At 58.2% G+C, this 26,180-nt stretch overlaps 2 protein-coding genes across 4 annotated transcripts in view; one reads left to right on the top strand and one right to left on the bottom strand.

Annotated features, from left to right (window-relative positions):
• The window catches only part of NTN1 (netrin 1), a 93,761-nt gene extending 90,888 nt beyond the window's left edge, over positions 1 to 2,873 (bottom strand). Inside the window, exon 1 of the mRNA XM_086762330.1 lies at positions 1,850 to 2,873. Coding sequence (XP_086618456.1) covers positions 1,850 to 2,873 — 1,024 coding nt within the window. The remainder of the gene's footprint in view (positions 1 to 1,849) is intronic.
• Positions 2,874 to 20,683: 17,810 nt separating this feature from the next.
• The window catches only part of PIK3R5 (phosphoinositide-3-kinase regulatory subunit 5), a 59,128-nt gene continuing 53,631 nt past the window's right edge, over positions 20,684 to 26,180 (top strand). For 2 of the 3 annotated variants that reach the window (XM_086762488.1, XM_086762485.1), the window contains exon 1: positions 20,684 to 20,723. The gene's annotated coding sequence lies outside the window, so the exon portion shown is untranslated. Of the gene's footprint in view, positions 20,724 to 24,701; positions 24,792 to 26,180 lie in introns of those variants that run through there. The other variant, XM_086762487.1, reaches the window with a different exon arrangement.

The following is a 26,180-nucleotide window of genomic DNA, read 5'->3' as shown; positions in this document are numbered from 1 at the left end:
AACCGGCCGGGAGAGAAGAAAAGCGAATCCAAAGAGAAGCCCCCCACCCCCCCGCATCCGAGCGGCACCCACCTCCTTCCCCTCCGGGAAACGGCAGCTCCCCTCCGCCCCGACGTGAGCCCCAGCCCCGACGGCACGGACAGAGCATCCCCCCACACACAATCCCGGGACCCGCGCACCTTCCGCCCGGTGCCACCGGGCTGCAGAATCGGGCCCCCCCCCCCTCCCCGCCGGATAAACCGGGTTCGGCCGGGCCTCGGCGCTTGAAGGCGCCGGCGAAGAAATTGCACTCAATGCAAGGGACGCATCTGACCGTGATTTGGGGGAGAATAAAATAAAATAAACAAACAAACAAAAAAAGACCCAAAAAAAAAAAAAAAAAAGGAAAAAGTGCAACCCCGACCACTCGGTGGGTTTTTTTTTTCCCTCTCTCATCGGAGTTGCAAATATTTTGGAAGACGGGGCCGTGTTTTCCGTGTAAACAAGACGGCGGCGGGGCCGGCGGGGGCCGGAGGGTCCCGGGGCAGAGAACCGAGCCGAGCCCGGGGCTGGGCGACCTCCGGCCACCGGCACAGGGCTGAGCCGAGGGGTTGCACCGGTCTCCAAACCCCCTGAGAGGAGCGGACGGGCGGCCCACGGAGATCTCGCTGGGGGTGGGAAATTGGGGGGAGCCGTCGGTGGGATATGCGGCGACTCAAGAACACCCCAAACCCTTCACCCACGGCCACTCCCCACCTCGGGACAGTCTGGAGCCTGGGGCTCGCTTACAGTCAGGACGGCGCGGGTTTCTCGCCCGAGACGGAACGAACCGGTTGCTCCCCGGTTCTCCTTTGGTCTTGGGGCTCCTCCAAGTCCCCGACCGTCCCCGGGGCCGCCCGCATCCCACGAGGATGCGGGAACGGGAGGCTTTGCCGGCTCTGAGCCCGTGTCCCGGGGAAGAGAGTGGGGCTGCCACCAGCTCCGGGACCCCCGGACCGGACCCCGCTCCCTGCGCTGCGAGACCCCCGGCCGGGGGCTGCCCGGGACGGGAGACCCTTCCCAGCCAGGGCTCCTCAGCGCTTCTGCGGCCACGAACAGTGTTTTCTCGTCACCAATGTCCCTTCTCCCCGCTCCTGAGCTCCTTAGGGTGCCTTGCCCCGCACTGACGAGTGTTCCGTTGTCCCCTGCTCTGCGCTCCGGAGTCTCCCGGTGCCCCCTGTCCTGCTCTCCCGGATCCCTCTGTGTCCCCCGTCCTGCGCTCCCGGGTCCCCCGCTCTCCCCTCCCCTGCTCTCCGCTCCCGGGTACCTCCGTGTCCTCGCCCTGACGTGCTCTCCATCTCCCCGCATGTCCCTGTCCCGCTCCCTGTGTCCTTGGATGTCCCCGCGCTACTCCTCGTGTCCCTGGATGTCCCCAAGCCTTTCACTTCCCGTCCCTGAAGGTCCCTTGCCGGGTCCTGGATGTCCCCACGTCTTTTGCTCCAAATCCCTAAAGGTCCCTTGCCGCGTCCTCGATGTCCCCACATCTTTCGCTCCCCGTCCCTTGCTGGGTCCTGAATGTCCCCACGCCTTTCACTTCTCGTCCTTTCCTGGGTCCTAGATGTCCCCACGCCTGTCGTTTCCTACCCCGAAGGTCCCTTGCCGAGTCCTGGATGTCCTCACGCCTTTCGCTCCCCGTCCCTTGCCGGGTCCTGGATGTCCTCACGCCTGTCGCTCCCCGTCCCTTGCCGGGTCCTGGATGTCCTCACGCCTGTCGCTCCCCGTCCCTTGCCGGTTCCCTCTCCCTGCCCCTCCGGGGACCTCAACGCCCCCCCCCCCACCCATCCCCACCCAACGCCTGCCGGAGTACCCGCACCCGCGGCGTGGGACTCACCCACGCACTCGTTGGCCTCCCGGGCGGTCGCTCTCTGCCAGGGCCGGTCGTAGTGGAAGGGCTTGCAGCGGTCGCACTCGGGGCCGGCCGTGTTGTGCTTGCAGTCGCACACCAAGCTGTCGTCGCGGTCCCGGACGCAGCGGGACGCGTGGCCGTTACACTTGCATCGCCCTCCGACCTGCAAATCGGAGACGGCGTAGAAATAGGAATCGCGGGCCAGCTCGGAGTCATCCTCGCTCTCGTCGCCGAAGGTGTGGAGGCGGCTGAAGGTCACCCTGATGTCGGTGGCCGTCACCCAGTCCTGCAGCACGGGCGAGTTGTCGAAGTCGTGGGCGGTGGGGCGACCGTCCAGGGTGCTGAAGGCGATGAGGCCGCCGGAGAGGGGCCGGGGGTCGGTGTGCGAGTCGGTGCAGACCGCCTCCTGCTCGTTCTGCTTGGTGATGGCGGCGCGGCTGGGCCGGTTGTACATCTTGCGGCACTGCGTGGAGTAAAACTGGAAGGGCACCCAGGTCTTGCCGTAGTCCATGGACTTGTGGATGGCCATGGACTCGGGGCGCGGCGAGCAGAACTGCAGGCTGACGTAGGTCACCTCGAATTTCTTGCCCAGGGAGAGGGTGAGGGTGACGTTGTGGGGGTACTGGACGTAGCTGTCGGACTGCCAGCAGGTCAGGTTGTGCGGGTTGTTGAGGTCGGTGAGAAAGGAGGGCGGGTGGGCGCGTTTGGGGTCGGAGGCATTGCAGAGGTGACAGGAGCGGACCCGCTCCTCGCCCTTCTCTGTCACCACGCAGTACCGCGACGGCGGCCTCCCGCAAGTGCTCGACACCTTCACCTCCTTCCCGAAAGCCGAGTTGACGAAATCGGGGATGCAGCGACGGGGCAACCCGTGCTCGTCGTAACAGGGATCGGGCTGAGCCGTTTGCACGGCGAACATGCCCACGCCCGGGTAACCGCCGCGCAGGGGCTGCGCCAGCCACGCCGCGGCCAGCAGCAGGGCCAGCGGCCCCTCCGCGCCCCTCCGCGCCATCGGGGGACAGGGGGATGGATGTGGGGGCGGGTGGGGGGAGCGACTCGGTCGAGGGAGGCCGCTGGGAGGGAGGGGGGGAGGTGGAAAAGGGGGTTGGGGAAGGGGGGGGAAAGGGGGCTCAGGGAGCCCGGAGCATCGCCCGCCCCGCGGCCGGCCCCGCGGAGAAAGGGGAGAGGGCGGCGGCGGCGGCACCAGAAAAGTGCGGCTGGGTCCCGCCCGCCTCCCGCCCCGGCGCTCGCACGGAGAATGACTGGCGGCCCCAGCCCCCGCCGCCTTTGAGGTCACGCCGAAGGAGTGACACCGCGCTCCGGGAACGGAACAACGACATCCACTGGCGGCTCAGCCGGAGACACGCACGGAGGGCGGGGGGGGGGTGGTGGTGGGGGAGGAACGGAGCCCGCCCCGACGCCGCAGCGATGGGCGCGGGGCTCCCGAGCCGCCCCCAGGGGCTCGGACAGGGCCCTCTCTCCTTCTTTCTCCGCCTCGGGGTGGGGGGGGGGGGGAGCATGGGGCGGGGAGCGGCCGTGAGGAGCTTCCCCCCCCCAAACTATGAGAACACCGAGAGGGACAGGATCGGGCCCTCTCCCAGCTGGTTGCTTGTTGCCACCCCTTCTCTGCCAAGCCAGGTCGGGGCCTGACCCCCTCGGCTGGTTTGAGGGTGGGGGTTCCGCGGCAGAACCGCCGTGTCCGGTGCAGGACCCCCGAGCCCGCTCCGAGAGAGCTCCCTATGGGTCCAGGCCCTGAGACTTCGCCCCTGGGGAAGTCAAAGAGACGGGGAAGTTCAACAGGGGAAAATCTCGAGTCCGTGGGCACCACCTGGGAGCTAAGGGGCCCGGCGACCCCCAGCAGGTTGTTTTGGGGGTGCTGATGTGGGTGGAGGGCCGGTTGTACCGGCACAGCCCCAGGGACCGCCTGGGCACGGGGGGCTGCGCGGCGCCTCTCGCTGCTCCCTCTGGGTTTGCAGAGTGTCTGCTCTCCCCTTAAGGGGAGGAAGGGGTTAAAGGGCGGCATTTGTCCCGCACCGGGCCGTGCCCCAGCCCCGGGGTCCCCTTCCCGCCCTCCCCAGCCAACCCCCAGTGCTGGACGGGTCCCCTTTCCTCGACGGCTGCGCTCCAGCTCGACCCCTTACCCTGGTGATCGCATCCCGGTGGAGGGGGAGGGCACTCTGCCACCCCGACGTGCTGGCCCCGAGGGGACAGTTCCGAGATCCCGGGAGAGAGCAGGGGGGTTCCCCCTCCACACACCCCCCCTCCTTCATTAAAAGGGCACTTTTATTTTTCCAACGGAGCTGCCCTTTCCCGCAGCGCTGCCTACTCCGTGTCACTCAAGCGGCCGGGCCCTGGCACGGGCCCTTCCCTGGCGAGCCCCGAGGGGCCGGGGGCTGCCCGGGCAGCGACGACCCCCAGCCCGGCCTCCGCCCCCTCCCCTCCGCCCGCCCCTCTCCCCTCTTTGAATTCTTTTGCCACCGAGCTGAATAAAAGTGGTGGTTGTAAATTGAATTAGTGCCTGATTAATCTGCTCCCGGGCCTGCTAGCCCAGCGGGGAGTCTTTGGCAATGCAACCGCCTTCCCTGCAGGGCAGGGGGCTCCACTGCCTCCCTGGCCCCACCGCCCCCACCCCCTGGACCCCCCCTCAGGCCCCGTTCTGCCGGGATTTGTTAACTCTTCCCCGGGAAGCAGCCCCTCTGTCCTGCTCCCCATGCCCTTGACGGGGGTGCTAGGGGATGGGGTCAGGCCAGGAGTGGGATAGGGGGTGTCCCGGTGGTACCGTCCAGCTCTGGAAGAGCTCTGAGGAGAGAGGCGGGCGAATTCGGACCAAACTGTCGCGGGAGACAGGGGACAGGCCGAGGGAGCGGCTGCGGAAGACCCCCGGTGACCCCGCCGCCCCGCGTGGGTTCTCTCCGGCCCGGCCCCGGCCGTGGGGGCACTCCCAGGATGGGGACTGCCCCCCCACTCCCCCGAGCCTGTCCAGGTGACCCCTGCCGTCGGTGCGGGGAACCGAGAGCCGCTTTGCCCAGCCAGGCACCCCAAATCCGGCCCCGTGACCCCCCGCCGCGGGCCCCCTGTGACCATCCCCACTTGTCCGGCCTGAGCCCCCGCTCCTCCCGCCCGGTGCTTCTCCTCCGGCCACGCGTGTCCGAGACCATCCCTTCCCCACGAGGCCTCCCTCCGCCCGTGTCCGGGCTGGCCGGTGCCGCCGTGCGTGGGGCTCCTGTGCCCGAGGGGCACACGCGAGGCCCGGCTCGGAGGATCCGCAAGGGGTGAAATTTTGGCCTTTCTTTAAAATCCCAGTGGGTTTTTAAAGTCCGCACTACCATCTCGCAGCAAAAGAAAATGGAAGGGGGGGGAATCCTAAGAAAACCTGACCCACGCAAAACTCCCCCGCAAACCCAAGGTGCTGCTTAATCCCATTAGCAGGGTGTTAATTTAACAACCAATTTAACAGCACCGGGGGGGCCGCGCTACCCGGCGACCGGGTGCAGGCTGCGGCTCTTGCCCCCTCCCAACCTCTCCCCATCCCCCCTTCCCCCTTCTCGCTGGGTTTCTTCGGTGTTTCACAACCCCCGGGGTTTGTAATGGCTCTTGCGGTCATTAACGTGATTTACTGAGGCTTTCCTCTAATTACCTCGCCCTCGAGCTATTAAACGCCTGTAAGCAGCTCTGCGGGGACCGAGCGCAGCTCCCCAGGGTTCGGGCCCGAATTCGTCTCGTGTGTAGTCCCCACCCCGGGGCAGGGGGGTTTGGGGCCGTGCCCCCCACCCCGGCTCGCCCCTCACTTCGGATTTGGTTTTCCTGTCTTTAAGCCCCAGCTAGCCTTGGCCCTGCCCTGGCTCGGGGGGATGGATCCTTGCGGGCTCCGGCCCCGGTGCGACCCTTGCTCCCACTGGGATTGGAGCATCTCTGGTACTTCAGTACCTGCACCCATACCGGAGCTTCTCCAGTACCTACATCGGGAATGGAGCATCTGCAGTACCTGCACATGGGCCAGGGCATCTTCGGTACTTACACCAGGAGCAAAGAATCTCTGGTATTTCCGGTACCGGGAGCGGAATATCTCCAGTACCAGCACTGGGACCAGAGCATCTCCGGTACTTATACCAGGAGTGGAGCATCTCCAATATCGTCAGTACTGAGGCCTGAGCACCTCCAGTACCCACACCAGGAGCAGAGTATCTCTGATATCTCCAGTAGCAGTACCAGGAGTGGAGCATCTCCAGCACCTGCACCAGGGCTGGAGCATCTCCAGTACCAGTATTGGGACCAGAGCATCTCTGGTACATACACTGGGCCTAGAGCATCTCCATTATCTCTGTTACTCGGGCCAGTTCCGGGTAGAGCGAAGCGGCCCTTTCCCCCTTGCCTTTGGCTGGGGAGAAGCCCCGATAAAGGAGGGAGGAGAGGGGCTTTATTTAAGCCCCACCGAGCGCAGCCGGGGAAGGCGGCCTCGGCGCTCTGAGCCTGTTTTAAAAGTCAAATAAACGGCTTTGGGTGCCGGAGCTCGTCCCCCTCCCGGGAACAATGTGGTGCCCTGGGCCCACCTCCCCCTGCCATTGCCTGGCCTTGGGTTTTGGAGAAGGGAGGGGGGAAAACCCGACCAGATCTTCCCCTCCTCAAATATTTGGGGGCCGTGCCCACAGTGGGGACCGGGAGCGGCTGGAAAAGCAGAGAAGACCCGGGTTGAAATAATCAGGAGCGATTTATTCCCCTGGAGTGACAGTTCTTTTGAGTGGTTGCCGAATGGCAGTTTCTGTCTTTCTGAAAGCTTTTCTTCCAGATTCTGTTCAGATTAGGCTGGGGAGATGAATGAGGCCATTATCCAGCCCAGTAGCTATTCTGAAATGCCAAATTAATTACCAAGGGCTAAATCAAGGCGATGGGGGCTGGAGGGGAGGAGGGGGGGGATTTGAGGTGTGAAAATATCTCCGAGATCTTTTAAACCCAGGCATTGGGGTCTTGGGGTCTGTGTTGTCGTCCCCCTCAACTCTGCAGGTGCAGGGGGTGGCGGAGTGGGCGAGGAGACCCCGCTTTGCCAAATGGGATCAACCGGTCGCTTCTGGTGGGCTGGGGGTGTTTGCAGTGAGAGGGGGAAGGAGGAGGGTGACGGGGTGTGCAGGGATGCTGCTCCAAATCTTCCCAGTGCAGAGGCATACCTGACATGGGGGGTTCAAAAAAAAAAAAAACCCCAGAGAAAGGGGAGAAAAACTGGCCGGACCCCTGAGATGTCCCAGGGGAATTAGGCAGGAAGGCACTGCTGGCTCCTCCTGGGCTGGTGTCTCTTAGCCAGCACAGATCACAGCGTTTGCAGATGACATTTAATCCCCCACTCTCAAGCTCTTTGGCTCTCGGCAGGCAGTTATTGTTATTATCGTTGCTCTAATATTTTCCCTTTGCTCCCGCGCAAGTGTAATTTGCACGTAAGCCCCTAATCACTTTGTAGGTCCCTTGGCCTGTAATCATTTTTTTCTTCAATTCCCAGGAAAGCACACCTCTGGCTCCTCTCATTTATGCAAAAAAAAAAAAAAAAAATTGTGCAAATTCTATGCAAAAAAAAATTTGGAGGAATAATGGCTAAAGCCTAACTACCACTTTTTGGTGGGGGGAGAGGTGGGGATGCGGGCCATGCTGAATCTCCTGTGGCACATGCAGATGGCCAGTGACATCCCGGTCCAGGCTGCCGAAACCCTGGGCAGAACTGCTGGCAGCAGCGACAGCAGAGCTAGGCAAGGCTCTCCCTCACACTAGACAGCCCTTGCAAACGAGGAATAAGCAACGAGGAGATTTCCCAGGGGCTGAGAAGTGGGCTGTAGAAGGAATCAAGCCTTTAATGTAAATTGGCCGTGGCTGGCAGAGACCCCTGAACACTGGGCTATTCAGCATCTCTGTGAACCTCTAATGATCAACTCGGTTTTCAATTATCCACCCAGAATTGCCACCAAGTGAGATAAGCCTCCGGAATACTATATTTTTCTCTTGCAAAAAATGTTTTCTTTAGGGCAGGCAGACTGGAAAGCTCTGTGTGTAATATTTGATTTCTTTTCAGCAGACCAGCCTGACACCCAGCAGCCCTGGGAGCTCCTGGCCACACTAAACGGGTGCCCAAAGGGCTCGGTGCTCCCGGGGACGTGCAGGTGGATTCGGTCTGTGCGAGATGCTGCGGCAGCATGGGTATCAAACATAGCCAGGGAAACAGAGGAGCTCCTTGATAGTAAAACTGTTAAACTGTATGATTTACTTGTATGCTTCTCTGCAGAAACAATGGTGTAACTGGGATGGGTGCAAGTGTAGCAGAACAAAAAATAATGCAGCTCAGCCTGGAAAATCCTGCCGTAGTCTGTATGTTGGACATACTGGGGTGGAAGATGTTACATGGCAGAGCCCAGAAACGTGCACGGACCCTCCAGACTTGAGTTGCTCATGCATCCCAAAGAAGGCTGCCCTACATTTTCGAGCTATTTCCAAGGTAAAATTACTTTCCTGAGAAATATATTACAGGGAGCAGGACAAGAGGAGCACAGTGACCTTACAACAATGTTCTGAGCTAAACGGGGAAAAAAAAAAACCCACCAGCAGTGAATTGGGAGCTTGGTCTGCTGGGAATGCCCCGGCACAGCTGAAGAAACCTCGCTGCAAGTGGTTGATGGAGCCTTGGGGGGATGACTTATCCTGACAGAGCAGATAAACCCCCTGTGTTGCTGGCACTGGTGGTGTCACCCTGATTTCGTGGATCTGAAGGACTCCACTGCCAGGTTGAGATATGGGAGATGTGGGGCGAAGAAAACAGGTTGTGGTTCGGGGGAGGCAGATTCTTGTACAAATTTTGCTGGGGAGCTGTGAGGGGAGGAGGGGATGGGGACATCTGATTTAGTCAGTGAAATGTTTTATCCAGAGAGAGTTCTGCCGGGTTTGTGGGGCTTTGGGAAGGCACACTGCAGTAAACTGTAGGACAAAAATGAGCAGCCTTTGTCCTGCACACCTTTAGCAGTGCAGCAGAAGCCATTCTGCCAACCTTATTTTGAGATGATCAAACATCTACTTGGATCTCAGGGGACCTGGGAGCAAGTTCTCCCTTTGCAAAGGGCTTTCTGCTGGTTTTAGGGCTGTTCTCTTTCTCTCAAGTGTTTGTGGCCCTGATGTACAGAGGGATGTCAGACCAATTTGCAAATCCCCGCTGGCCAGCCCCGAGCCCGCTGCCCCTGGTCTCTGCAGAAGATCTCCCTGAGGACCTGGGCTCTGTGCCCACCTGAGAAAGCATCCAGCTCAGCTCCCGTCTCCTGCCTTACGGCTGTGTGGAATCGGAGCCTTACCCCAAAGTACCCACCCCTGAACACCCCATTTTGTGCAGGGGTTTGGTGTCTCCACTCCAGCTGCCCCCGCTTTCCTCCTGGAAGGAGGCTTAGGGATTTGCCTTCCCTGTCCGTGGTGTTTGGAGCAGAGGGATGTCACCACCCCGGCACTGGCTGCTCCGTGGTGACTGCTGCCTTCCTCCGCTGAGGAAGAGCCTGGCAGGGATCCCGCTCCTGCCTGTCCCCGCTCTCCTTTACAGGCAACTGGCAGCAAACGGAGCAGAAAGGAAGATTCCCAGGGTGGGCTCCTTGGCTGCAGTCTGACCTCCACGGCCATCAATTTCCCTGACATTGCATTTTTAAATTATTTCTACTTTTTCTTGCAAGTACTGTGGCTCCGCAGGGAGCAAATAAAAGTTTCTTTGCTTCCTGCAGGGAAGGGGCAAAGCGGAGGTGAGGGCTGAGTGGGGCGTCCCTGTCCGACCGGTGCTGCCTGATGCTGCAGCTTGAAAAACTCCTGGGTATCATCAGCTGCCTGCTGCTAATTTGGGAGAAAAACTGCTTTGTTGAGAGCATCTGTCCCTGGGCCCCATTTGAGGAGGATAACAGCAAAGTCTTGACTTTAGACCAGTGTTACTCAAAGTAAAGTGATCCTGTTACTTGCTGCTTTGACTTGCTTCAGCAAAACCTGAACATCAACTCAAACAGAAGCGTTCTGGTGCCAGGGGAACCCAGATGGAGAGGGAAACTGGTCCGTGCTATGGCAGTGGCCAAACACTGCCCAGAGCAAGGAGAGAGCAGTGAAACCACAGCCTTGCTGGTGGCAGGGACGTTGCAGCAATGCACAGTGAGCCATGCCCGCTTAAAGTAACTGAGGTTCCTTCAAAATAATTAACTAGAGCAGAGACAGCTCCTCACCTGCGTTACAGACACATTTGCTGGGCACAACAAACACTCTTGACATCAGCCCAGTGTGGGAGTTGCTTTGGCTCTGGAAGAAAATGACCCACGCAGGGACTTTCTACCAGTCAGGAGAACCCGAGATCATGATTTTATATGGGACCCGTGAAAGGCCAGGGAGCTGAAACGCTGATCATCCTGCTGGGAATTTTCCTCCCTGCTGATTCAGAATAGAGCTGTGAAAAGGAATTTGATCTCCTTAAGCCGATGTTAAAGCAGAGATGGAACCTTGGGCAGAACTTCAGGGGGAGAGGGAGGGCACATGGCTGAGGCTGGGGCAGGCAGCTGTGCAAGTACTTCAGCTCCCTAAGGAGCGGGATTATTGAAACGTGGGTCCCCAGAGCTTCTGAATTTCCACCACCTAATAACTCCCTTTGCCAAGTAACTAACTCTTCTCCAGCATTTGCTTTGCAGTGAGGAGTGGGCTAATGGGGCTCAGCTCCATTTGCAATGGTGGCAGGCTCTATTGCAGATGAAATGGGTGTTTTGTTGCTTTCTTTGTCTAAAAATTAAAAAAAAAATATTCCAGCAAGCATCTTGTTCCTTTAGGGGAAAAAGTGGTGGAATTTTCAGGGACTGAGCCAGCCAGGCTGGGTTTATCCATGTGTCTAGGCAAAGAGGATGATGGAAGTGGCCATCCAGGTTTTGGGTTTATTCCTTCCGTAACCAGAGTATCCTCTCGACATGAGACAGGGCACGGTGAGTGCTGGGGGGCTTCCCAGCACCCCCAACCCACCTTTGCAAAGGGAGGCTGCCGAGACCATGCCCGGCCCCCTGCGAAGGCACGTCACCCTGGCAGGACTGCGGGAAACGTGTTTTTCAGGATCCTCACCCAGAGCACTTCGCAGCATTTGGTCTCTTTTTGGCAGCTGTCCTAACCTAATTATAATTAAGTATGTATTAAGCTGGGATGAAGTGGCCTTCGAGTGGCTATAACCTTTTAACAGGGGAACCTTTGGTAAGGCGGCGGGAGCGCGGCTCAGTCTGGGCAGCAAGGCGTCGTGAGAGCCCAGGACACAGCGTGTTGGGGACGGGGCCAACAGGTCCCTTCGGAGAAACCTGCCTGTGTCTGCCTCCCGAGGACACAGAGCCCTGGCCCCTCTCTGTCCTGGACCTGGGGTTTGCAGAGACCCTGGCTATGCAGGGCTGCCCACCCCAGCACTGGGGCAGAGCTCCAGAGCCTTATCTGGGGGCTGTCTCCACACTTCCAGCCGCTAGCGGTGTCATTAATTGAGATTGCACCCGTGTGAGGGTCGGCAATGGGGCATGGATGCGAGCGCAGCCAACAAGTACTGCATTTGCCCTGGCACAGCATGTCCCTGCGTTTTGGGGGGTCTGCACCATCCCAGACCCATTTGGGTACCAGTGCCCGGCGGCGGGCACCGCCCTGTCTCACCCGGCTCTCTTGCGAGGGCAAAGCGGCTGGGGAGTACTTGTCTGCAGAGCCGAATTCCTCGCTGTCGACCGCTGCTCAGCGGCACCGTCGCCTGCCTGCAAGCTGATCTCTGCTGCCTGCCCCCTGGCCTGCCCCAGCACCAGGGCTGCCAGCGGGGAGTGAGGTCACGAAGCATCAGTGAGGGAGGTTGAGACAACAGCAAGCGAAGGGAAGTGGGTGAATCTGGGTCGGCCTCAGTTTCCCCGGATTTTCAGCAGGGGAATGATGTTCGCACCTTTATAAAGCTCTTTGCTGTTGGCAGCAGAAAAGGCTGCTCTAAACTTTTGCCAGGCAGCGGTTGCAGTTCTCATCCCTGCTCCCAGACTCCTCAGTAACAAGAAGCAGGAGAGGGTAAAAGGTTCTTTTTTTCTGTCCTGGCATGCTAATGCCCCATCCCTGCCCTCTATGGCTTCAATAATCCCCTATTGTTTTTCAATGTTTGTCATGTGAAAAGCAAACCCATTCTCCCAGCAAGCTGCCTGGTTTGGATTCTGCTAGAGAAGAGCCTTATCTCCAGGGTCCTGCCTGCCCCCGCCACCCCGACGCTGCTCATCGGAGGACAAAGTCCAGCTGGGACCAACTCACGTCCATCCAACACTTCCCCAGGACCTTGCTGCCTGTGTCACTGCTCCTCCTTCTGCCCCTGGGACAGATCTTCTGGTCACTTGGTGGCATTGATAGGTATGGGGTGACAGACACAATAAAATATTGCTGCTGTGGGAGTTAATGTATGGTGTAAGCTGTTCCTGTGCCACCCCAAAATGCACAGTTGAAAGTAAGCAACTCCTCATCACCCGAGACCTGGAGATCATGGAGATATCTGTAACACATCCACCTTTGCCAGCCTCTGATAGCCCAGTGGGTTTGGTTTTATAACCGTCTCGTTTAAATGCGTGAGCTTGCAAATCTGAGCCTCAAAACACCGATGGGACCTCGGAGGATTTTCGGAACATGCAGTCGCTTTACTATAAATGTAAAGTGGAGCATCAGAATGAAACCAGCCACTAGGAGAGATGTGAAGTTGACTGAATGTTAAGGATTTAAGGAGAGCAGAGTGTCTGTGGGAGTCTCCTCCCCAGAGTGGTCCTGCACTTGCTGTGGTCCTCACTCAGGGCTCCCAGCTGCCCACCCCTGCACATCCCCTCGCCCTGCCCACCCTGCCCCTCCTGCCTTGTTGTCCCCGAAGGAGGAGTGCCAAGGGGCTGCTCCAGGGTTCTGCTGGGTCACCTGGCACAGCTGACCTGGTATCTTCACAAAAAACTCCCGAAAGCTCCTATCACAGTGTGCTTTCCCCAAGGGTCCCAGCATCCTGCCACCTGCACCCGTCCCAAAAAGCCCCAAAAACACACTCTGAACGTTAAATGCGTAGTCAAAGGCATGTTGAAGTCAGTGAAATTTCAGCAGTGGCTCATTTGCTGGAGTGGGGCTGAGTCCCCAGCATGGGAAGGTCTCACTGCCCATGGGAGGTTTCCCGTGGGGATTTTGCATGCCGAGGCCATGTGCTAGGGCTATTCAGGAGATGGGCACCAGCATTTCCCTGCCTCCTGCAACCCCTGCATCTTCCCAGCTGCTGTCTGGTCAGGTCCTCCCCAGACCTTGGCTGAAAGCATCTCTGACTGGTGCTGGCATCAGGACCTTGTCCTTCTGGATGGAGCAGGATGGCCCCAAACCCTTCCCATCGAAGACAATGGCTTCCTTGCTGTCTCCTTTCACGTGTTACATGGCTCTGTGCATTAATCTCCCTCTCGATGGCCTTCAGAGCTCTCCCTTGGTGGCAGAGCTGTCCCCTGGCTGGCACAAGCCAGTTCTGCCCTGCTTTGAGCCTCTTCCTCTTGGGTTGGATGGGATCACGTGTCCAGAAGGTGAGATCTGTGTCTCGTTTTTGCCATTTACCCAAGGGTGAGATAAACCCTGCCTACAAACACCATTTTCTCCTCATCACTAACGTAGGCAGATAATTCAGATGCTTGCAGAGGACGTTGAGTTTGTCACCTGCATGGGTGACACTGACAGTTGACCAGGGCAAATGTCCCTCTCCCTCTTCCACTTATCGCAAGATGCATCTGCAGTGGATTTGCACGGGAATGGGTTTTTTTTTTTTTATTTAAAACGAACAGGGAAAAAAAAAATTAACGGGAAAATCCACCGAAGCTCCCTCCCCCTGAGGCCCTGCTGCCATCTACCGGAGTCCGAGCACTGAGCCACCTGCGCCGGCCCCGGGATGGGGATGCTTCTGCCCGGGGTGATGGGGGCCCTCCAGTGCGCTGGGAAGAGGGAGAAGCCCCCATCCTTGCTGTCCGGAATCCAGCCCTCTCCTGCTGCAGGCTCATTTGAGAGCAAAGCCGCTGGAGAGCCCCAAGCATTCCAGCTTGGGCTTGGCTGTCTCCTGCTCCTCTGGGCTGGCACTCGCAAAGAATATTTTGGCACCTATATTTGGGGAGAGAGAGCCTGGCTCCCGAGGGATGCAGGCACCTGTGGTTTCTACTTGCTGATCTGGTTTTCAGATTTACACCTGATGCCTCACTTGTCCGTCATAAAATGCACATCCAAAATGTGCCTCTCCCCTTGGGTAACAGGGATAGAATCACAGGATGGTTTGGGTGGAAGGGAGTGTTAAAGCCCATGCAGTCCAACCCCCCTGCAAGGAGCAGGGACATCTCCAACCAGATCAGGTTGCTCAGAGCCCTGTCCATGTGGACATGTCCTGGCCTTGTTTATCCAGCCCCATCATGAGATGGAGCAAAGCCAACTGCTTATGGCCAGGTCTCCAAGCCGCGGTGCCCAGAGCGAGCTCCAGGCTTTGTCCCCCGAAAGCATTGACCGCTGCTGAGGGGCTCACCAGCAGCCGTGACGCTCTGGTGTCTGGAAGATGGTGGTGGCTCTGGAGGCTCAGAGGTGGCTGGGACGGAGGATGCTGGGCTGAGGGTCACCACGGTCACAGCTGCCATGGTACCCACCGACTGTCACCGGCCTCCGGAGGCACAGATGCTCTTCCAGGGGTGCAGGGCCCGGTTGGGTGCAACCGGAGCCCCCACCGAGCGGTGCGGACCCCCAGCGCCCGCTGCAGTTCTGCGCCGGGACACAGGGTGGAAACCTCAGCCCACGCCACGGCCGCTGCCGGCCCCGGCTCCTCCCTAGGGCTCTGCCCGTTCCCGCTGGGCCGCGGGGGCTGCTCCAGCCTGGGAACCACCCGGCTGCAAAGCCCTGGGGAAACTGAGGCAGGAGGGGAAGGTCTGAAATGCGAGGAACGGGGTATTGCAGCTTGGGATAGAGGTTTTTTGTTCAGGCAGGGATGGGACAGGGCCAGCTCTCTGCATGTACGGGGACTTTTTGCAGCAGCATCTTCCCTCGAGGTGTCATGGAGTACAGGCAGGATGCAGCTCCTGCAGCAGCTGAGCAGGCACAGAGCGATGCTGGAGCAGCTGAGCATCTTTGCCTGCTGAAGTGTGCTCTTGTGCAAAGGGGCAAATGCCCACCAAGCTGAAAGGAGAGGAAAGATGAGGAGAGATGGTGCAAACCCAACCCCTGGCTCAGCTCCGTGCTGGGGAAGGGTCACTATGGACCTATTTGGGGGCTGTGGGTCAAGCTAAGTCAGGTGAGCAAGGGGCTGGGAAAACCCAGCAGGACTGGGGCTGTGGGAACAGTCCCTTGCGGTCCAGCTATCTCCTACCTTCCATCCCAGCCCCTATTTCTGCACCCTTTTCCTGTCCTTCCCTGTTTCTCCTGTAGGAAAAGAGCACTCTGTCCTCTTGCACAGCTCTGCCTCACCCACTGCCATCTACAAACTGGGTCCTGGAAACAGCACCAGCTGCTTGCATAGCAATGCATAGCTCTCTTGAAAACCCAAACCACAGCCTGACGCGACCATGGGGGCGGGAGGGGCTTGTGGCTACTTCTCTTACAATTGCCACTATGATTGTTAATGTCACAGTGGGGTAAATCTTTTGTTTTTACTGCATCAAAGTTTTACCCAGACATTTACTCACCTTGCTTCTTCCTGTGGCAAGCGTGGATGGTTTCCAGCAAGCATTCATGTGGCTCTGAGCATCCAAAAGTCAGAGCCTAAATTAGAACTGGTCCTGAGGGCTGCAGGATGGACCAGCCAGAGTGAGACCTGCTGCATCACCCTCTCACAGATGGGAAACTGAGGCACGGAGGGCCAAGTGACCTGCTTATGTCCCCCATGATCTCCCAAGACCAGGAGCAGACTTTCTCTGTGGAAGAAGGCACCCGAGAAAGGAGGTGGAAGAGAGCCAGGAGCTGGCGTGGGGTTGCTCCAGGCACCCCAAGCCCTTGCACGGGGCGAGAGGACAGAAAAGTGCTGATCAGACAAGTGTTCACCTGCCAAAAGTGTGACAGTGCTGGAGCCCTTCCACCCCAGAACTGGCCAGGAAACCTTTGTCACTTCTCCAGATCGGGTCATTTAAGGTTACATTTTCACCTCCTGCATGGTGAAGGGGAACATCTGGGGTCAGATCTGCCACCGCTGAAGTCTATGGCCCATTTTCGTTTCTCAAGGGTCGGACTCAGGTGGCATTGAGCAATCTTTCAGTATCCTTTGAGTTGCACCAGAGAAATGAAAAACACAAGTTGTGGGGGGAACCAGCGAGAAAAAGCAGGTTCCCTTTTCGGAGGATCCTGCTTCTCCTTCCCTCTGAAGCTGTTCAGGCAGTGGGGAGAGGCCACAGAGCCTGAAGCTCCGTCATTAAGTGAACGTGGGGAGAAGGAAGCAAGGAGCACACCTAGAGCTGTGGCGTGGACAGCCTGAGTGTCTGTGTAAGGGCAGACTTAGCCATCCCAAATCCAGGGGAACCCACAGTCTGGACACCAGATAAAGCATCCTAGGGAGATATGCCAGCTGTGGTCTGCAGCCGTTGGACCATGCCTGGAGATGGTGACATTATGGCATTTTTGGGGAGTGGAATCTTTATGTTTCCAGTGTGCAGCTCGGTCTGAGTCCAGCAAGGACACCCCAGCACCTCTCTAGCTGAGAGGGCAGACTGTAGCCAGCCCGTTTTGCTCCCTCTTCCTGCCTGTTCCCTGGATGATGTTCAGCTGAGTCCTGCATCCCACTCCCCGCTGCATCCCAGGAGATGGATGGAACCATGCATCCCACACGGTGTCTGTGCCTCCTGCCCAGGTCTCTGGACAGCAGCATATCCAGGGCAGAGAACTAGGGTGGATTTGGGGTGTGGGGGAGAGTTTTCAGGGGAGGCGTGGACCTGCGTGGGGGAATTTGATGTGGCCAAAGCAGGTCACAGCCCGAGGAGGGAGAGGCTTTGCAGAGGTGCTGCCCCCAGAGAGGGGATCTTCCACTGGAATTCCTGTGAAGGGTCAGCAGGGCCAGAGACACAGCACCAGAAACGCACTGGAAAGCTGCTGCGAGGGAGGAGGATGAAGGGGGAAGCCTGTGTGGGATCTTTTGGGGCATTTCCCAGCTCCTGAGCCTGCTGCTTGTTTGGACATAGGGACCCCCTGGCTCAAATAGCCGGTGGAGAGGAAGGGTCAGCACCGCATCCGCAGAGCTCCTTTGGGGCAGCATCCTCATCCCTGCTGTCCCTGAGCCTCCATCCACTGGCTGGATGGGAACTGCTGCTGGAGGGAGGAAGGAAAAAGAAACAAACCACCATCTTTGATAAGATGCATTTGCAGAAAGTGCAAGTTGCTTGTTTTGTAACCTCACAGTGTTAAAGCCTTTCCTCGTTTTGCTGTGAAGGACGTGGAGATGGAGAGGAGGAGTTTGGGAGCCCTCCAGCCATGAGCTGGGCAGTGACTCTTTACCCACAGACTTTTATTCTGACTGGATTTTAAAAGTATTTGTCAATAGGACATTCCCAAGCGAGATAAATACTATGACTGATGGTCGTCACACCCTGAACAACATTCTTATGGCCTATAAATAACATATCCTAAGCAGAAATCGGTATTGCAAGATTTGGGACAGAACAACCGTTTTCCTGGTATTTATCACAGAAATTTGGAGATATTCCACTTTGCTCAGCCTGACTCAGCAAGTTGTTGTTGATCCAGGGAAGTGTGTATGTGTGTGGTACAAATACAGATTTTAGAAGTGTGCTGAGGAGAGAGGAACGGGAACATGAACCTGATGAATTTCTGAGCACCTCTGCAAGTTTGGGTTAAGTCCCCTCTTCAGCAGCCATGGAAGAGGTACCTTAGTGCTGATTTGGAGGATGAGGAACCAAAGTAGAAGCTGAGCAAAGGAGATTTGGGTTTGTGAGTTCACATTCCTGGAAATGAAAAAGGATTTGACTGAAGCAGAATGACTGCTCTCGCGGGAAATGTTTACAGCCCGCTGGCACTCGCGCACCCCCGTCCCTTTGCATACAGCACAAACCTGATTTGCTTAGAAATGTTCTCTATGGAAATCACTTTCTACCACCAAAGGGGCTTTGTGTGGCAATTATTTTGCCCTTCTCCCAGCCAAGTGTTTCTATGAGTTGCTTTGGAGTTGCTTGTGGAAAAATTACGTTTATGTGTCAGTCCTTTCTCTCTAGCCCCGTACTGGCTGTTGAGCATCCTTCGGAGAAGAGGTGGTGTCCCCCGGGCATCTGGAAGCAGCGATGCGGCCAGATCTCTGCCCTCTGAATTTGCATGGCTATGAGCTTTTCTGCTGAGTTAGCTGGAACTTGCAGTTTGGTATTTGGGTGTTTTTATCTCGCCACATCAGCTGCAGGACAAACATGACCGGGTGAGCACAAAGGCAGAGTGGTGCTGACAGCTCGTGTGTCTCCAACATGAAGTGTGTCCATCGGAGCAGGCTGGCCCCACGTTTTCCCTGGCAGAGAGAGTTTACCTCAGGTCACTGTTTCACATCACGTGCCGCTGGAGTGTTTACTCTGGTCCCGAGACCCCAAAGTGTGTTGTCAGAGCGCAGCCTCAGCTTCTTCCTCCCTGGCCGGGCAGCTCGAGGGAAAGGAACTGAGCTGCAGAGCTGCGCGGATGAGATGCACCCAGCAGGCCGCCGGCGTGCTCCACAGCCCTGGGCTGGCTGGAGCCTGCTTCGTTTCGGCATCACTGCCGGTGTTATCGTGCCCGCCTTGAGTGCAACCCCACCGCATGGGCGGGAGTGACTCGGGCTGCCTCCCCTGCTCTCCCTGAGGCCCCTAAAAGCCACCTGAGATCCCTTCCCGCTGCCCTGCTGTCATCCCGGAGCGTGGCACCGATGTCTCCAGGATCAAATGAGAAAAACTGAGTGATGAGAAGCAGCGTAACGCCCTGCTCCCAGGAGCTCCCAAAGCACGCTGGCATCGGCAGCCCTCAGAGGTGCCTCTGCTCTGGAGCCCTGACCCCAGGGTGGCTGCTCCAGCCCGGTGGCCACCACGCTGTTGTTTGTCACTCTTGTCCCTGCCAGCTTGGCGGTGGCTGGGGCACAGCTCAGCACCTCCCTGCGCTCCTCCGCTTCCTTCCGCTGGCACGAGCCCCCTGAGCCACCATTTTTGGTAACTTCCTCAGGCTGCAGCGTACCCTGAGGAGCAAAACAAGCATCTCACAGGACGTCAGGTGGGGAGGGCAGGGGATGGGAGGGGACACGCTGCAGCTCCAACACCCAGAGAAGTCTGGCCTTCTGACATCTCCCAGTTCATCTCCTTCAGGGATACACCTGAAAAGCTGAGTCTGAAACCAGGAGGTGGAAATGGAGCAGAAGGGATGGGAAAGACAAGGTTGGCATCCCAAAAACTGAACGCAGCCTTTAAAGCTTGCGTGAAGAGCCAAGCTGAGAGGAGGCTGTGGCACAAAGCCTGCTCCACCTGAATATTTGGCTTTTTTTTCTAGTGCCCCGGGGGCAGGTGGCACCGTGACGTAGACACAAGACTTTCCCCGTCCGTCTATTTTTGCTGCTGGAGGATTTCTTCCGAATTGCTGGCAGCTGCCCAACTGGCAAAGGTTGAGCCCACATCCCCCCTCCGCGGAGGTTTCACCCGGCGCAGGGCGATGCCTCGGCACCGCAGTCGGAGCGGGAGGCTCTGAGCACCGGTGTCCCATGCGGTTTGCACAACGGGTGGTTGTCTCGATGGGTGACTGATTAAAGGGGGTTTTGGCTCTGATTGGGTTTGTTTTTTTTTAAAATTCGCTGGAATCTCACTGTGAAACCCACATCTATTTTGGCCTCCGAGCAGCTTTCGAGTCTCGGAGCATCAGTAGCAGTGGTCACTCTCTTCTGAAAAACCGAAACCCGCAAAGGAACCCAGAGCCAGATTCTTGCCCCTGCCTGCGATATCAGCTGGGCTGGATCTGGCCGCAAGCCCTGTGCGGCGGACAGGCCAGCGGGACGGTGTTGGGGGCCAGTGTTGCCAGCGATCGAGGTGACACAGGCCCTTTCTCAGGGATGACCTTGAAGGCGGCAGGAAAAGAGCACTCTGAGATGCCACCAGAGCAGAAATCAGGAGCATGTCCCCAACCTGGTGTCACCTAGCCCAGGCTGTGAGTGGCTTTGTGTTGGGGAAGTGCTGAGGGCTCTTCCAGCAGAGATGGGGTGCGTAGGGAGGGAAGGGAAACAAGCTCACGTAATGCATAGGGTGGGGGTGTGGAAGGAGGGGGAGAGGGATGGGGGAGCAGGGAGATGGATGGCTGGAGGTGTGGGCAGGTGGATGAACAGAGAGGAGGATGGAGTGGTGGGAAGATGCATGGACGGAGGGAAAGAGGGAGACGTTGATGGAGGGAGGGGTAGATGGATGAACAGTGGGGTGGTGGGATGGATGGATAGAAGGATGGAGGAGTGGAGGGAGGGGTGAATCCCCATCCCTGGAAACATTCCAGGCCAGGTTGGCCGGGACTCTGAGCAACCTGATCTGGTTGGAGATGTCCCTGCTCCTTGCAGGGGGGCTGGACTGGACGGGCTTTAATGGTGTCTCCCCCCCCCCCGCTTCCCACCCAAACCCTTCTGTGATTTTGTGGGAGAATGGCAGGAGGAAGGGGTGGACGGAGGGTGCACGGGTGGGAGGGGAAGCGGCGGGGGGGACGTATGGGTGGGTGGGCGGAGGGAGGGCAGGTGGCGGGGCAGAGGGGCTGGTCCGTGCCCACGTGTGGGGCGGGTCCCACCGGTAGCCCCGCCCCGGTGCCGCCGGGGAGCGGAGCGGAGCTCAGCCCGGCCTGGAGCCCGGCGAGGCGCGGCGAGGATGGGCAGGGGGTCTCGGCGGCAGCCGTCCCCCAGGTGGGAGACCGCGCGGGGGTCCCGTGTAACCGGGGCGGGGGGGTTTCGTGTACCCGCTGTGTCCGGTGCAAGCGGGGGGCTCCGGGGTGGCCCTATGAAGCGGGGGTGGAAGGTCTGTAGACGTGTGCCCGTGGAGGGGGCGGGCAGGGGGTTTCTTATAACCGGGGTGTCCGTGTAACCGACGGACCCGTGCTCCAGTGGGCCGTGCGGTGGGAGGGCACTGTGTACCGGTGTGCCCCGAGCGGGCTGTGTAATTTTTTGGGGAGGGCTACTTATAAACAGAGTGTCTGAGTAACGGGGAGGGGTGTCCCACTTAAACCCACCGGTGAGGTTGACACCAGCCCCGGGTTGGGAGGGTTCTCCTTGGAAGGGGTCACCCTGCACCCCTCTGGGTCCCCTCGCAGCCTGGCCGGGTGGAGCGGGTGTCACCCCGCGAGTGGGGCCGGGCCCCACTGCCGTGACTCATTTCTGGACCGCATGCTTGTTTTCCTCCGCGCCGCCCCACGGAGCTGCTGCTCGGGGCCCAGGTGTGGGGGCCCTGCCCGGCCCCGGGGGACCACCCCACACTGCCTGGGTCCCTGGGAAATCCCGGGGGCTCTCCAGTACCCGCCTGGAGTTTTGGCAGGGTCACTGGTGGGGGTGGCAGTGACGTGAGTCACCCGTGGTGCTGCCGCAGGAGCTCTCTTTGCCGGGCTGGAGGTAGCCTAGGTCCACGGGTCGCCTGTTGCTCCCGTCACCCTTGCCGGGTCCCTGCAGCCCATGGGGACAGAGGTGTGACCCCTTGGGAGGGTTCAGCTTTGGCAACAGGATGTGGCTTGGGACGCGACAAGCCCAGCAGCGTGCCATCCCTCCGGCATCGCAGCCCGGACACGTGCCAGCCCCGAGATGTCCCCTGGCCTGTGCTGGTAACTGTGCTTGCCAAGGAGCATCTTCCATCAGGTACTTCTGTGGCCTTACCGCGTCACCGGTGGCTCCCGTTGAGTGGCCAACGCTGGCCGGAGGGTCCCTGGACCCAGCCTGGTCTCCTGCTATGTTTAATTCTGCAACACCCTCCCCGAAAGGATGTTTAGCTGCTTTGGACTGTGTCAGCTCTCAGGGAGGAAAAGGCTAGGCTGATTCAAATCACTAACGAAAGCGGGAGAAAAGAGATCTCAGATCTTTGTTTTCATGTTTATTAAAACCTTACCGCTGTCACCCCAGCACCCGTTAACTTTGCTAATTGCTTGTTTTCGGTGCTGCCGCTGCTCTCCATGCAGCGAGCAGGAGCTGAGGCAGCTGCAGGCTGGTGCTGCTCACCCTGCTGTTGAAGGGGCTGATGCCAAACAGCTGCGATTTATTTAGGTTTTCCATTTAGATTAATTTTCTAACTCTTGGTTTGATGCAGAGCCTGCAAACTCCGGGGATGTGCAGGTTGTCAATGCTTTCATTTTCGTGTGTTGGAGGGGTCTGTGTTTTTTTTTTTTTTTTTTTTTTTCTTGTTCGGAGCAAAAACTTGGATGGAGTTGCAAATTGTTTTTGAAACATGATTGCAAAGTGTTTTGGAGCTCGGGGTGTGGCTCAGATTAGAGCTTAAACCTAGAAAGATGAGAAGATAAAGAGCGAGAGCCTAGCAGCGGTGGTTGCGGTGGTTGCATCCCTCGGTGACAGTGACTGCGTGAGGTTGGAGGGCTCGGGCGATGGCTGGATGCGTCCTTTGGAGCTGGGCTGGGTGACGCACTGCAGATTTGGAGGTGGCACAGACCCTGCTCTGCGGCATCGCGAGCCAGGGGTGTGTTTGGTCCGAGGCTGGCTCCGGCTTCGTGGCGTTGTCCTGTTAAATTGAAGCTGGAGGAGCTCACTGGTCTCCCTTCCCTGGCGTCGTGCAGCCACCGCTTTCTGCAGCTCTGCAGCCTGGTTGGGGCGAGAGGAAAGGGGATGAAAAGCCTTGGAGGTGCTTGTCCAGAGGGAGAAGCTGTAGTGCCAGTGTGCACTGATTTGGGGTAGGGGCTCCTCGCCAGCAGCATTTCCTCACCCATCTCTGGTGCTGCAGGATGGTGCAGCTGGCCGCTCCCTCCTCCCCCGCGGAGACTGGGGGCCCCAACTTGGAGAAACGCAAACCAAAACTTGCGCCCAGCGTGAAAATTAAGATGTGAATTTTGCACTGAGAAAGAAGAATTGAATCCGGACAAAGCACTGGGAGAGGCACCGTATGCCACTCTGGCGGGGCACGCTCCCCGTGCTGCGGCACCCTCGGGGCCAAGGGATGCCGAACGCGGCAGCAGCTTTGCCGTCGGTGCGGTGCTCCGGCCGCGGCGGGGACCGGGCTGTGACACCCGCTGGGTGGCACGGGGACCGCTGTGGCCTTGCCATGCTGCAGCTCACCTGGGGTAGTTTCGACTTCTCTTTTTTTTTGGGTGGCTGCTGAGCTGTTCCTGGCATGACGGGGCTGCCCGTTTTTGCATTATTATTTTGCAAGTGGAAAATTGTGCGTGAGTTTGGGGGAGAGGCGCTCAGGTGAGTGCCCTGAGGTTGGTTTTGAGGGATGGGAGGCTCCTGCTGTGTCCAAACTCTGCTCCCATCAGTGCTGGGCAGTAGGTGAGAGGATGGGGAGAGGGGATGAGGTTCCCCCCAGCATCACACTGCAGCCCGGTATGTCCTCCCTTGCTGCAGCTCCGCGCTTTGCAGCTGTGCTCAGCCAGGGAGGTATTTTGGGCTGGAAATGCCACTCCTGACTGCACTGGAGGAAAATGTGACCTGTGGGTGCAATCCAGGCTCCAGAGCTGCAGCTCATGCTCTTTCCCTCCTCTATACAAGACTCCCCTTCTGCTTCCCAAAGAGCCCCAGTATTGCAGGACTCCCCATTTTTGCCTCATCTGTCATGTCTGGAGGTGGTGTGGGGACATTTTTGCCACCAGTTCACTGCCAGCCCTTTCTCTGAGGGTTCCACCCATCCAAAGCTGTGTTTGGAGGGGTCTCCAGGTGACCTCTGCAAACCACCCAATGCGCTGCTGCATTGCGTTGGGTTGGGGTCATTCACCTTCCCAAAAGCGTGGCTGGTGGTGTGGGTGCGATGTGCGGGAGGATACGGTGAGCATCACCCTGTGGTGCTGCCCGGTGGGGTGGCCAGGACCTTTTGCTGGTGCTCGCCGCTGTCCCCGAACCCGCTTCACCGGCCTCGTGGGGTGGGAGCCTGGGGAGTGGCTGCAGCTCCCGAGCACCTTTTCCCAGCGCGGAGACCGAAAACCGACGTTCCCATTTTTCTGATCTCGTCTTTAGCCGCCAATTAGCACGACGTGAGAACTTGTCTCCCAGATGACGCCCCTGCGTGACTCCTCGGGTGCTTTAATTGCCGGGTTTTCATCAGGCAGGGTGTGATGAAATGGTAATTGTTGTGATTGTATGCCGTGCGGTAACTAAAAGACGCGGCTCTTTGGCGAAGCTTAATTAGGAAATAGGGACACTGTTGGGAACGGCTCTGCGATGCGATTTTCCTAATGAAAGCTACTGAATAGGCAGCCTTGTAATGAAGAACAGGCTCGCGAGGGGCACTGCCAATTGCTCTTCTCTAGTGTTAATTTTGTATTTCCTCCCCATTGTTTCTAATACCCTCTTGGAAAAGCTTGAAGATAAAATGCTTTATTTTCTTACGCCTCGTATCCTGTTTGGCAAGCTGTGATTATAGCATGTGCATCTGGAATACATGAGTGGCCAGGCGTGAGCTCCTTCAGACTTGTTAATCTCTGATTTCAAGCTCTGTCACTGCAAAAGAAAATTAAAAAAAAAAAATTAAAAATAAAAAAAAGCAACTTCGGCTTGCGGTCGGATGATCCGCTCCCTTGCCGGCGTGGCGCAGCGGGAGATGCTCGGCCGGGTTCGCAGGTGCGTGGCTGGATGAGAGCTGGCTCCATCGAGCACCGAGGCAGCGCGATGCTAGGGGAAGCGCGGTTTGTTTGGGAACGCCGTGGCGGGGTTTCGCATCCGAGGCTCGGCTGTTTTCGTCTCAGATGTCCTCTCCTTGCCAGCGCGATTGCTGTATTTAACCGTAACCTGCCACCTCTGAGAGTTCACCCGGGTTCCAGTCTCCTACTGGTAAGAAAAAGCCCTGCGGGCCGGGTGGTGCTGGGGCAGCTGTGTGGGTTCAGCGCTCCCACCTGCGCGGTGCCGTTCCCGGAACGGGGCCGGCGAACCCTCTGGCACGTGCCCGGGGAAGAGCGGGTTCCAGCGCTCCCTCGCCAGCTGTGCCGGGCAGTGAAAAGGGCTGCGGATGTTTTTTAGCCGCCAGATGTGAGCGTGACCCTCTTGCTGAGTTAAAAGGGGAATAGGAAAACGCTACCTGGCTGGGTGACGTGCTCCTGCGGTGCTGTGACAATTATTAATGACTCTCAGCGCCGCAGAGGGACCGGCCGTGTTTGTCAGAGAGATGGGGCTTGGGGCTTGGCTTTCCCTCAAACATCACCCAAAATTCCCGCAGTGCTTGGGGTGAGAGCAGCTCGGGTGCTCCTAAATTGCCGCTTGTCCTTATTTTTGCTTAAGCAGAAGTGCGGAGACCCTGGCACAAGCAGCTCATGTGACAAGGGCACTGGGAACGGATGCTGGAGCATCGTCCCCCTGCGCACGCCGCTTGCGGCCGCCCGACACTGCTCCACGCGAGCAGGAAGGGCTCGGCTTCGGCCCGATCTTGTGACTGTCCTTAGCGGCTGCAGCTGTAGGGAATTTGTAATCTTTTTTTAGCCTGTGTTGGAGGGTTTTGTGCTGTAACAACAAGGCATTTGCAACACGGGGTTAACGCCTGTGGCGGTGCAGCGCTGCGGGAATGGCCGTGCGGCTGCTGTGTGCAGGCTTTGGGAAAGACGGTGTTGTCTTGAGCTTGCAAAAGTGTTTTGCATCCCTTCCACAAAGGCCCATTCTTTGCTGTCTCGAATCAGGATGAAACGCTTCCCCTTTCAGCTGCTTCCCCCGTGGCTCTGTGTCTATTTAAACCCTCAGCCCAGAGGCTTCTCTGCGAACAAGCTCTCATCCTTTCAGGTGGCGTTTCCCTTTTCTCCTTGTTTCTGGCAATCCGTACAAGTGAAACCTCACAAACGTTCCTGCGTTCTCGGTGCCTCCGTGTTGACAAACCTTGCCAATCGGTACGCGCGCTGCGTGCGGCCTCTGCCAGCAAGCCCCCAAAGGACGGCTCGTTAAACGCAAATTGTTCCCGGGTTGATCTGGTCTGAATGCCTGTGGGTGTCTCATCCTTCAGGGAACTCGGATGGTGTGAAGGCACGGCTGCGCGGGTCTGAATCTGCTTTTGCTGGTACGGAGTGCACCCAGAGCCTGGGCATCTCTTTTGCGGTGGGTCCCGAGCGGCCGGATTGCGGTGCTGGGTTTAGAAGAGATGGCAAGCTGGCAGGTATTGAATGGCATCCCGCCTGCTCCCCGTGGCCTCCAACCAGGCCACCACCGTGAGCGTGATGCTTTAGGGTGAAGCGTTCCGCC

This window comes from Chlamydotis macqueenii, chromosome 18 (assembly GCF_036417535.1).
Source record: "Chlamydotis macqueenii isolate bChlMac1 chromosome 18, bChlMac1.mat, whole genome shotgun sequence".
Classification (NCBI taxonomy): domain Eukaryota; kingdom Metazoa; phylum Chordata; class Aves; order Otidiformes; family Otididae; genus Chlamydotis; species Chlamydotis macqueenii.
The sequence above is the reverse complement of the archived record's forward strand: the minus strand, read 5'-3'. Positions and strand labels throughout refer to the sequence as shown.